At 31.9% G+C, this 13,967-nt stretch overlaps 1 protein-coding gene across 1 annotated transcript in view; it reads right to left on the minus strand.

Moving 5' to 3' along the window:
• The window catches only part of LOC132747665 (irregular chiasm C-roughest protein-like), a 73,488-nt gene that overhangs the window by 24,279 nt on the left and 35,242 nt on the right, over positions 1-13,967 (minus strand). Inside the window, exon 3 of the mRNA XM_060737110.1 lies at positions 5,094-5,280. Coding sequence (XP_060593093.1) covers positions 5,094-5,157 — 64 coding nt within the window. The 5' untranslated portion in view covers positions 5,158-5,280. The remainder of the gene's footprint in view (positions 1-5,093; positions 5,281-13,967) is intronic.

The following is a 13,967-nucleotide window of genomic DNA, read 5'->3' on the forward strand; positions in this document are numbered from 1 at the left end:
TATAACCTAACAAAGTTAAGCACATGTTTTTATTGATGTGAATCAAAAATGAAAAAAGAATTAAATATAGCAGCTTAATTCCTAATTTTTATTAAAGGTTTCAGGGTCATGTCAGGTCAAAAGGTCCAAACCTTACTAAAATAGGAAGAAGCTTGTTGTAATTAATGGGCACAATAACTTCTAGATGTTAATCAATTCCGCTGACATGTGCCATGCTTGTACCCAGCAAACCTAATCTCTCTAATTAATCTATGTTAACATGAAAAAACACTTTGTCAAATCACAATTTTGCACCTTCTGAAATTTTTTTTATCAGTTTTACATGAAATTTTCATTTCCTTGAGAAAACAAAATCAATTCTAAACTGTACAGCTCTGCACCTGGAAATTCTCAACTCATTTTGTTAATTGATCAGCAGTCAATGCACTGTGGATAATTGATGTACTTTATAATTATAGTTATAAAATTTGAGGGTTGACCGCAAAAACTGCAGTAACTTATATGAATATAAAGAAGGACTTATAACAGTCTTGCGGTCAACCCTCAAAATATCATTGTAGAAAGGCATATTTTTGTAATGTATAAAATTGTTCTTTCTTCATCTTTTAAAAGTCAGGCAACAAGTTTACCCTAAAGAGAAATAGTTATATGTACAATACTTCTGCTACATCAAATTTCTTAAAATCTGATAATTTCCTTATATTTGAATATTATTAACATTCAAAAATAGAAGAACTTTTTGAAAGTTAGGCCCTATTCCATATACATTGTACAAGGATCATTATCATAGTGTACATGTATTTGTTTGGTTCTGATTATTCAGTGCATTTTTTATTTACAACTTGAGTTCATCTATAGACCACCCAAGGACACATTTTTTTACCTCCAGTAATTAATCGCAGCCTCATTACCTTCAAACAGATACACTGAACTAAAACCAAGTACACACCAAACTAAAACAAAATCAACACATTGCTTGCACCTGTATTACATTCTTTAAACACATTATCTAACAAAATATTTGGACAAACTCTTTTTGTTTTCTCTCTGTTAACCCATTTATTGTAATATTTTGTTTTCATTTTGGATTGAAAGAAGAGTTGGTTACATTACCTGACAATTCTATAATCAAAGGAAAATTAGCTTTTGAATTTCCCACCTTCACTTACTGAAGAGCTTGCTCAGCTGTAATGATAATTGTACCTTCTTTCATTGAAGAGCTAACAGAAGGTGTTACCATTGAAAAGTCATGATTAATAAGTCATCTGTACACAATAACAATATGGTTCGGCCAATCAACACGGATAATAACATTAGTAATAGTTAAGGCATAAAAAAGCAAGTTCCTATCTATGAGGCCTTGGAGAAGTTCCAAGAAAAATGAAAATAAAAACTAAACATCATAGGTTAATACAGTGAAAAATACATCATTATGGGAATAGCCAGTAAAACATCAAAACATTGGTTTAATATAAAGGTAATAGCACTTAAGTTCTTAAATACAGTCAAAACTGTGAACAAGGACTATCTGAGAGAGAGTTTATAATATGATGTTAAAAACCTACTGTAGTAATTGTCAAATTAAAGGTTTCAGTCGTCTTCAAGACATTTTTACTACAAAAAAAATAAAAATTATCTAAATTCAGCAGCCATTTTATAAAAGGCATTAATTATAGTCAGGCAGTACAGGTGATCTAAGACTATTGTAAATATACATATTATATAATGCTTTCTATCTTCTATCTATCTTTGCCACTAGGATTGAAAAAATATACCTTCCAAACTTTCCTTTCTTTTGTTACTTTCTTATCTCTTTTACAGACAAAATAAGACATATTTTTTTTCTTTTCCATTTCACAGAGATTAAGGAAAGAATAACAGATAGAACTGTGAGGTACTATTACATACACTTGAGAAAATTGTCTGTCAAACTCACTCAGCTAAAATGTCTTAGTTCACAACACATCAGCAGCTTAAGACAAAGAAAAAATTTAATTGTTTCTTTTCCTTTAAATAAAACGAAACATCAGTGAAAATTAGTAACAGCCGTTATGTTGACGTATATACATGAAGATTGGTAAAACAGATTTATCTAGGTGATAAGTATTCACAGAATTTTACAACAAAGAATCAAGATGGATAATGTTGTTGTTTTATTTCAGGTCTGTTAAGCAATAAGAGACACAGCATATGGTCGAAGAAACAAGCTTCACTGATGGTTCATATAGATCAAAGTGTTAATGCTAAGGTATGGAATTAATAGGCTCAAAAAAATGTTCCAGTTCATAGTTATATGACAAGTAGGTGGAGCCTAATACTTCTCATTAACATCGTGAATGGACAAGAGGTAAAACTGCATTATCATCCTAGTAGATGAGAGGGGGGAGAAATCTTGTCACTATTATTCTTTATGTATTATTGGTATGGTTCTCATACTTGAACAATTAGTGCCAGCAAAATTGCGCCTTTTATTGGTATCTTACATTATAACATACAAACACTTAACTCTAGGCCTGTTGGCAGCCACAGGTTCTACCCATGTGACCAGTGCAGACCAACATCAGCCGCTGTCAGTTCGCAGTTCACTAAGACCTGAATTTGAAATTTTCCCTTCTAACGATAAATATTTTGTCATCATTGAAAAATGTACCTTTAATGGAAAAGCACTAGGATCATCATTTATCAAACAAAGTTTTACATTTAAAAGTATTCACTTAACAAAAAATTGAACTCCTTGAAGAATAAACTTTATAGGGGCAGATCCAACTGGTCCAGTGGTGATGTGGTGAACTAAACACAAGTGATCATAGGTTTGATCCCCTACTCCACAACTTACAATACTTATTGGCTATTTATGCATTTGACTAGACCTCACAAACCAATACCCCGTTATCAGTGGTTTACACCAAGCATGTTAAAGAACCATGGTCGCCCTGGGATGGGGCAACTACTGCTCCATGCACAAAAACAACAATTTACAGATACTGATTTCTGGGGTGTTGCAAAAAACTTATGTTGGAAACCAAAATGGGACAGTAAATAAATTAAAAGACAAAAACAACAGTTAATCATAATTATATAGCTGTTAACTTCAAAATAATGTTGAACAAGTTTACAACAAGAAATTACCACTTTGTTATGTGACTAACACAAAATTCACATGAGAAATTTTGTACAAAATATTTGAATGAGGAAATAAAATAAAAGTCTTCTTGGTGATTAATTGCCTTTTTTATTCAAGAAATGATGTTAATGAAGAGTTACAGATTAAAAGTAATGGAAATAATTATAATAAGTGGGACAATTGAGTCATAAAACGCTTCCATGCTTTTTATGTCACATTTCTATCAACATATTTTGCTGTTAGGCATAATGGTACAAGTACCAACAAACCAAGCAGAAAATCTCAAAGAAAACAAATTAAATGCTTTTTTCAAACCTCAATAGATTCCTGAAATCTATTTTGATGGTGTTATTCTTCTTTCTTATGTGTTTTGCTTATACTGCAAATCAATGGAATTCATTTGACTGGTGCTGGCAGTATGCAGGCAATTTGCATTAATATCATATCCCGTTGTCTGCCTTTGAATCAAAATGTTACAAAAACCATCCATGATACTGTGATAATAAATCATGGTATACAAAATGAATATCAGCTAAATAATGATGCTGTCTATAACTATAATATAGTATAAGACATTAAAGCCCCTTGACCAAAAATCCCCTCAAAATATGACCAAAAGCTCTCTTATGGTGGACAAACTCCCCTTGAAATGACCAAAAGCATCCCATTGATGCTTTTATGTTTGCAACTTTCATCCAGGAGCTTTTCAATCATGAGACATTATTTTGTTGGAGAGGTTTTTTGATCAGCCAGTGCATTAGCATTTAAATTTGTAATGATTGTTAAAATTGATATAATTATTATCTAATGTTAAGACCTGAGGCAAAATTGTTTCTTTATATAATCATACATTTATTCACATAAAATACTTCTTTGTTGTTCTCCCCTTGCAGCAGAATTTGGTCCAAAAGGTAAAATTTTAATAATTAAGTGACCCATTTATAACAATCCCTTCTGGCCGTAGGTGTCTCTAGAATTAAATGTAGGTTTTACTTGAATATACTGTTTTGCCAAAATTTCATATAATGAAATTTGCAGTACATTTCAGCAAGAGAGCAAAAGGGTTGGCTCACAAGTCCTCCTCCTGCAACATTAGCTATGGGTATTTCCTGATAGGGTCAAGAGAACCTGCTGTTCATACAACCTGTATATTACACTAGTTGACATGGTTACATAAAGTTCTACAGCTGTTAGATGCATGTTATATAACATACACACTTTATAATACAGCTACTGGCATCTGCAAGTGGGAAAACTCTTCAATGTTAATCTAACTTGTTTCTAATTACTCCACATATTTATAAACAAACTATAATTACCCAGTAGTTGTTATAAACTTATGTTCTCAGCCAGGTAACAGAAGCTGGTTCCCGAACTGTCTCCACTACAGTTTTATTAGAGCTGGAGAGCTATGGAATGTGCAACAGTTGGCAGGGAACCAAGTTCCAAATTTGAAAAACAAATAATCATTGGGCAGATAGAAAAAAACATTGTTGGCTCTGATATTGGTATGGCAGTGTGTATTAGGGATGAAATCATAAAGCCCTGATTTTAATTTCCATTGACCAAATATATGGGTGGGTAAATTTATTGGTGCTTTGCTTAAAATTGAGAATTTTCAAGTACTTTAACTTCTTTCGACACTTCTGTGTAAATTTTTCTTAATAAGAGTTGTATAACATTTCTTGGTCATTCTCTGAATGTAAGGTGGCATGGATGAGTGATTAACAAAGTAGTATCCTGGGATTGCAGGACATGTGGGCTCAAAACCCATCAGGGGCAACCCATTGCTTCGTACCAGCAAGAAACTTTGCATTTACTGCCTAGTACTGGCTGGTTCTAAGAACAGATTCAACAGTGCGTCTGTAGCTAATAAAAGCTTCCTATACAATGAAACTGAAATAAAATATGTCTAAACAAATAAAGAATCAAATAAAGTCGTAAATTTTTTTAACAATTATAAACTTACCATCTTGGACAATGGAGAGCACTATCATGACAGGAACAGCTAGCCACACCTCTGTACCTGCCATATTGGAGTTAAAACCAGTAATGGATGAAGACCAGTAAAATTCAAGAAGTTCCTGTCTATTTGGAATGTACAGTATCAGCACAATCTAACTTTTTGTTGCCGACTCGTCTGTCACAAATTTATCCTGAAAACAGACAAAATATAAGCAAGTCTTAAAATATAAATCATGACCATTTAATCAGATACCATTGCTCATCTTTTTGACAATTTCATCATGAAAATCAATGATAAGTAAGTTGATTTAGGTAACATAATTTGCCATCCCTCGTTCAAGAAATGGAAACTGACTCAACAACCTTCTCTACAGGGAGTGTAAACTCCAGACACATAAATCTGTATTTTCATCTTCCTACAAAAAACTTTAAAAACAACTTAAAATAAAGAAAAAATTCAGAAAAGCAACAAGTTGAACTATAGTTGATTCTATCTTTTTGGCTTGCGGCCACGGCCGCAAGACATTTGTTTTGAAAAACTTGTTCCGGTTAGGTGGTTTCCTGCTTACATTTGTTAGTGCATGGTGGAATGGGAAACCAGTCTAGGTTTCCGCTGCAACCGTGACAATTCGGGCAATTCCGTCATACTGCGGAATCAGACGAAGTAGTATTACGGAAATCTAAGCTATTTTTAGTTTCTTCGGTAATCCCAGTTTGTTCTTATAAATAGGATTTTTATTTTTACTTGATTTATCGGTTTAAAGCAGAAGTAAATTATAAACGAAACCGTTTCAATTCGTTTTCAAGACGCAAAAGTTAGTTTCTTTTATGATTGATTTTTGTCTTTCTAAAAATAGCCCATGCATATCATTAACCTTACCACGTGCTGATCTACAGATAGCGCATCCTGTGTTGTCCGTATATCTGTGACATAGATATTTTAGGTGTAACATAGTTGTTATTGTTTTCTTTGGAATTTAAGACCTAATAACTGTAATGAACTGTCTTGCTTTAAATGTTAAACTTTCCATTGCGAAGTTAAATCATTTTTATTTCATTTCATTTCTTTATTTTTTTAGATTACAACTACTAACATTGAGAAGGAAATAAAAAACATTCTTGTTGCATGGTGTGCCTCTTAAAAACTGTATCTCTATATTACTGAAAGCTAATGTGATAATAGCTGCTTGGATGTTATTAAATTAACTTTCTCAAGTTGTTACATTATGCTTAATTTGATAGATTTGTCCTGCTTTGAAATTACAACAGTTACTGTACTCAGATTGACACAATGTACAAGATGTTTACATATCAAACTTCTAAAATCATGCATTAAACAGTCAACATTAAAAAATCTCAGGAAAAAGCTGTTTAGATTAGCCTCTGTACTGATGGCATAGTCATACAAATTGGATATATTAGGACATAACAAATCTTTTACAACAACTTATATGCTAAATCACTAGAGTGTCTTCACACAGAATGTGTCACAATCAGAAGTTTTAAGGAAGTGAAAACATTCAACCTTTTGAGAATCATGCTTAAAATAACACTGTTATAATCAGATTGTTAATACCTTTACATACAGTTAGAAAAATATACAAAATTTGCGCACAAATGCACTGACATTGCACCTTGAAAGTAATACAGAACTGCTGCTCCCATTCAACGAGTTATACTGAGCTTAAAGATCAAACTTGGAAAAGTCATTTAACTTAATGATCCTAGATCTAATGCGTAACTTAATCGTCCTTGAAAAATCCCGATATTTTTAGTCTATATCAATGTTTTCATCTACGATATTATATTTTCTTTCAGCTATATTGCAGCAGATGTTTTGTGTTCAACCTCTAAAGCTGATACCATAAACATGTGATAAAAACATAAAAATCTAATATTTTTATTCTTGATATAACATCTTAACCGAGATTAACAAATAATCAGGGAAAAAAGTATATGTATATTAAACATTATACCATACTGGAAAAATGAAAAACTTCTCACATATGTCATCAAACAGCAGGAAAGAATTTTTCAATTAAGGGGGCACACTGGTTTTTCAATTATAAACCAAAAGGTCTAAAGATCGTGTAATAGATAAAGGGCCACAACTCATGCTTCACTTGATTTAACATCAAGAGTTCACTTACATGACAGATAGGTTGCCAGTCAGAAATTGTAAAATGACCCCAGTCTGCAAACAACCTAATCAAAAATACCCATAATTCATCTGTCCATTACTCCCATAATTCATTTCTGCAATGTCCAAGATGGCCGCTTTCACAGCATGCTCTTGTTAAATTCTAATTTTCCCAAGATTCTTGCAAATTGTTTTCTGATTGCCAACTAAGTTCTGACACATTTCCAAAATACTTTCCATCATTTGTAGAATTTATCAGATAATTTCTATATTTCAAAGGAAGTGTAAAAACTAAATATCAGGAATCAATAAATCTATTGTAACTGATATGATTAGAGAATCAACAGTCTCTATATGAGTCAACATCAGCCATAAAACTGTGCAACTTGGGACTGGAATATACATTTCTATATACTTCATTAATTTTGATTTGCAAAACTATACTTATAAATCAATTCAAGCACAAAATTTCTGATTTAAAAAAGTGATATTTTCAAATTGTTTTAAAAAATTACAGTCAAATATAAAACTTCATAATTGTATACATGTATTTTCAATTTCCTATTAGATCTATGAATAAGTGAAAGTTTCAAAATTGATAATAAGTAATTCATCATTACTTATAAATATGAAATTTTAAACTCAAATATACTTAATTATATGAAAGGAAAATACCTCCCTGGTTTAAACTCCTAAACATAAATTGAAGAAACAATACTGCTCAGTACGCTATACTAAAATTTGACAAATTAATACAACAAATTGGTATTTATTCAAATATGAACTTGCTGTTCATTTCCCAGGGACTTAAAAAAAACCACCTCAATTCTTAAATTAAGCAACAACAAAAAATATTCTATAACTCACAACGACAAGAAAATTTCTATAACTCAGAAACATTTAATCATATTTTATCAAATCAAAGACATGTATTTCATCCCAGCGATCAAAGCGTTTGGTTTACAAAAGAGAGCATCATTTTTTCCTCAAACTCCTACTCTGACAGTGAGCATCTGAAGAAAATTAAATTTTCAACTATTTTAGATGTTTGCTCCACGGAACATAAGATTTATGACTACATCATTAAATATCAGTTTATCATTGGTCATGAAAAATCTCAGCTTTGAAGTTTGTTTGTGTTTTTTTCTCTCTCTCTCTCAATGACACAACTCCTCTGGTTTTTCTTTTAGTCATTTGACAACACATTGCAGGTTACATGGCAAAATTGTGATAACTTTTCTAACTAAATGAACCAAGATACTTCAGTTTTTCAATGGACTGGACTCCCTCGAATATCCAGAATTTCTTTTTCTCTCCAAGAAGATTTTAATGGATATGTTTCACAGGAAGATACATTGGTTAGAGCAGAATGGTTCCCATCAAAGTTTGACAAGATTGGTTCCCAAACCATCAATCACTTGGAGAAACAGTTTTAAAACCAATAAATATGTATCCAGACTGGATGAGAAAGTTCATATGGTCAAAAATACATGGTGAAATTATCTACAAGATTTATCACTAATGGGAGCAACAACTTACAAAACATTGCCAAATAACTGTCCTCTAACTACCTTATTGTTACCTAGGGCAGTAAAGGGTTTTTCCTGGTCCTCCGGGATCATTGATGCCTGAGCACTATTAAGTGTTGAGAATTGAGTGACGCTCAAGCCGGTGCTTAGAGGGGGCGCGAGGGATGTTGCACTAATTCATTTTCCCTCATGTACAGACTCAATCAAACAGTCTGCAACTCTCATGTAATTTTAATGTGATTAATGCTTCCTGATTCCAGATTTTTAACATAATATATTAAAAGTTTGCAAGGAGTTATCCCATTACTGCACTTCCGTGACAAAATAATGATTCTATTTATATAAACAATCTATTTTTATAATTGAAACTAGTGTGTGACCTGTAACTTAAGTCTTTAAAGGGTACAAATCCACTGCTACACGACTTTATCAAAAGTAAGTGTCTTTCCAATCAATGTATTGGTGCAGTCTGCAGTTCTGAGTATTAAAGAACTTGTGATTACTTCTGGAATAAAGAATTTCTGTATTACTTTCACTAATTACAAGAAACACTATAATCTCCTTATTTTCAACCCAATCACAATTATAATTCACAGCTTCAACAAAATTCTCTCAGAGACAGTACATGCAGGTAAGTCACTCATGTCATCTGAAGCTCTGGCATTGAAACTTGATGGCACGAGTAAATCAAACACAACACAATTGACTTTCAACATGCATCATCAACTAAATGTTCCACGCATTTTCCTAGAAAAACTTAATAAAGATTCCTTAATTAAAGATTAAATATTGCTAATTAAAGCATTGAGTCTTCGTAATGTAATTTAATGGTAGCATGTAAAGTTCACAAATCAATACCAATATTTCACATTACAGGGAGATTTTTCTATTTCTATCCCTGGTAAAGGTTGATAACTCTTTCTTATCTGATAGGAAAAGATAAATTCTAATTGATTTTACATGTGAATGAAAGTGAGAGATGAGATATTTAAATAACTCAACTCCGGGGTGGTATTATATCATTGTGAGTATTATAGATTTTGATAGAGTTAGATCAACTGAGCAATCTATTTGAGCAATCTATTTCTCTAGCTGCAAACAGGTTACTAACTTACAGCAAGCTCAATGATGACTCATTATTTGTAGTAAATTTGCTGCAAAATGAGGATGCAAGTATTAAATCAGATAAATTCATAACTTGAAATTTAAATTCACCCCAACTGGTTCTAACTTCTGTCTACTTCAATATTACATACAATTTGATTCCCATCAAAAATCCAGATACAATTACTTGCATCCCTATTAGAAATCCTGATATATGCTTTGGTGTATCCCAAACAGAAATGCTGATACATGCTTTGGTGTATCCCAAACAGAAATCCTGATACATGCTTTGGGGTATCCTAAACAGAAATCCTGATACATGCTTTGGGGTATCCTAAACAGAAATCCTGATACATGCTTTAGTGTATCTTAAACAGAAATCCTGATATATACTTTGGGGTATCCTAAACAGAAATCCTGAAACATGCTTTGGGGTATCCTAAACAGAAATCCTGATACATGCTTTGGTGTATCCCAAACAGAAATCCTGATACATGCTTTGGGGTATCCTAAACAGAAATCCTGATACATGCTTTGGTGTATCTTAAACTGAAATCCTGATATATACTTTGGGGTATCCTAAACAGAAATCCTGATACATGCTTTAGTGTATCTTAAACTGAAATCCTGATATATACTTTGGGGTATCCTAAACAGAAATCCTGATACATGCTTTAGTGTATCTTAAACTGAAATCCTGATATATACTTTGGGGTATCCTAAACAGAAATCCTGATACAATACATGTTAAGGTATATCCCGCACAGAAATCCTGATACAATGTATGTTTTAACGTACCCTGATAAAATGATGATGTTTAGTTGTATCTGGCTTTGTAGCAGTATTTTGTCACTACTAGCAACCTTAAAACATTAACTGCATTAAACTTTCTGTCAGACTCCCTACACAGAATTTACTACTTTTAGCTTTTTTGAAACAATTAATGGCAACAGAGTAAAACATGTATGCAATGCCCATACAGTTCTCGAACCAGTGCAATCCAAACCTTACGTGCCATCATAATATCCATTATGTACTGACAAGACTGAAGCAGCTGAGTGAGCCTGATTAAAACTGGGTTCTTCTAGGAGAACTACAAAACAGAATTTAAGTGATTCACTCCTTTAATATTTCATGAGATGATATTTATTATTTCCGCTAAAAGGTGAATTAAGTCATGGTAATGATATATAGGTAGACAAAAATAAATTATACAGTTTTAAATACCATTCTAGATTATATTCTACTGTACTATATTGGGCAATAAAGAATAGTTAATTATATCCATGGATAAAGCCATGATAAGTGCATGATAACAGAATATCCTGTTACAAGATAGGTAACATTTTATTGTAACATGATCTACACAGACCTGGTGCCTTCTGTCAGTAATGTTAACATAATGTTAACATTGTTTATACAATTGCCACAAGATTCATGCCCCTCCTTTCACTCATTTTCTTATGTTTTTGGCCCCTTAACTTTAGATAATCAAGATAAGCTGTTTGGTTAGGTAAAGAATATAAGAAGTGTCTACATCAGAAAACGAAAGCTTAAAACTTGTTAAAAACTATTTTTATTATAATGAAAATTGAAGAAAAAAACACCAAATATCACAATGAAAGTAACAAGATAACATATAAAATGTGTTGATTCGGCATAATTCAATACACACAAAATTGTACATGTATTTTAAACAACCACAATGAAGAATTTTTTAACCCTTAACCTCTTTACTGTTGGCTGACCAACATTCAAGTTTTATCTTGATATTCCCAACATTGATAATGGACAGTTCCAAAGATGGAAGATGGACAAGTCCATTTAAGAAATTCAGCAGGTAAAGTATGACAACATACAATACTTATCATTTATTAATTTAATAACCATGATAATCAAAGTAACAAAAACATAATACATCATATCAAATAAAGACATATTTCATATCAAAACTAAACAATCATTGTCATATTCATATAATATTTTACATTTAGACTTTATTTAAATATACACAAAAAAGCAAACGTTATTTCCTGAACGAGGCCAAAAATCTTGCCTCTATAATTACCTAGATATCAAAGAGATACAGATTTCATCATAGGGAGAACAAATCGGCACTCTGCAGATTTACATTTTTTGTTGTAGTTTTAAATAAACACCAACAATATCATATAGGATAAATATTGTACTTTATGCAGCATTAAGCCAAAAGTCGACAGTTATCTAAGATTAAATCTTATCTTATCATACCACGATTGGTTTCCAATGTGAGCGAGTGCAGAGCGCACGATGCATTACGTGCACACACACATCTGGTAACACCATCTCAGAGCAGATCTAGACAGAATTCTCAGACGAAATGTAGCCATGCAAAACATGATTTCAAAGAAAAGAGAGAAATATTAATGTGTTTTCTTGAAATGCGATTGTCACTGTGTAAGAAATATTTGAGAAAAAAAAGTATTGTGTAATTAATTTCTCGTCAGATAGACGAGATGATTCATGTAATATTTCAGATAATATATACCATTTATTTCTCTGATTCAGTTTTAAAAGAGTATTTCATTAAAACAATATTAGGCCAGGCCCATTAACAGGGTGGACGTTTAATAATATTATTATAGTGACCATCATATAAAATTACATCCAAAAGAAGGGTTGTAATACAAGCAATACAAGTTAATGTCTAGCAGACTTGTATATTATTAGTTATTGGCGTCCGCGCCGAAGCGCGGCGCTCTTATGGAATGAGATCAGATTTTGTGAAAGGGCGACAGCAACTTCTCGAGCCTTTTAGTCGGTCATAATAAAAGCCGAAAATTCCGATCGGTATGAGGGTGCTTGATTATTAAATAAGAATGAAATGTCGCGATATGTTACAATGAATTTTCGCAATGCAAACATTTACAAATGAAATAACCTTTTCCGTCAATAAATCGCGCTCTTCGGGGTTTTTTATTTATCATTTTGTAGTACACAGTCGGTTATCATGTCATGGCATGTTATTGTTGTACATGTATCCTAGAATGATCAGTTGATGACCTAAATATTCCAAAAACCTATTTATAGATATATCTTTTTATCACTCCTATCGGTAAATGCCGGTCTCTCCCGGTCTATTTTGACCAGGATTTACTAGTGACCGGCGAATAGTACCACACGTTTATTGTCCGGTCTCTCCCGGTTTTGGAGTAGATGTTTGATATCGTTACAATTAGAAAAAAACAACAATAGCATGTTTCATTTTATCTATATGAGATAAAAACAATAAATATGTACACGGATTTATATGCAATATAAATCCGTGATATGTACAATAATTGAGAAAAAGGTACATTTTTATGGTATTAAAATGACATTATCAACTTTGAAACATTTTATTTAATTATTCAATTTGTTATCCGTGTTTAGTAAAGATGCCGAGGAATTATTCAAAGTTACAAATTAGATTTTATGAATTATTCAATTGATCGATAATTTAAAAAATGATAAAGAAAAATACAATGTACATGTACATGGTTTAAGAATAAACAATATTATATATTGAAAGATAAACCATAATTTACTGACTTTTTCCAGTTAAGCTTTGACTTATAATCGTCGGTCAATATGACAATTGAATTCTTAAAATTTATTTTACAATTTTAATAAAAAAGAGTAGTAAAAACTCAGTATTAAAATAGCACATAAAACACAAAAAAGAATAAAAGAAAACAATATTCATAAAATTTGTATTTTTTTTAAATTAAAATTAATAGATATTACAATTATTGTATAATAAACAATTATGCTCAACATGATCAACATGGTAATATAACCAGTGTCATATTTTTACTAACTTAAAGTGTGAACAGATACCTTAAGGGGGTCTTCGCTAATAGCGATAACATGTACATAATAAGGGACAAATGTGTGGTACGTGTTAATCACGCGTTACACATATGGATTATAAATGATTGCATACATGTATATCCGTTGCTATTAATAACCACGATCATAAAGAAATAACAAGTAATATTCTAATCTCTAGCATGCCAATCAAAGTTCATTATGAACAATGTCTTTCGTCCGCTCATTCATAAGTGGTATACATTTCTGGTAGTTT

Source organism: Ruditapes philippinarum, unplaced genomic scaffold (assembly GCF_026571515.1).
Source record: "Ruditapes philippinarum isolate M1 unplaced genomic scaffold, ASM2657151v2 ctg4965_1_1_1_1, whole genome shotgun sequence".
Lineage (NCBI taxonomy): Eukaryota > Metazoa > Mollusca > Bivalvia > Venerida > Veneridae > Ruditapes > Ruditapes philippinarum.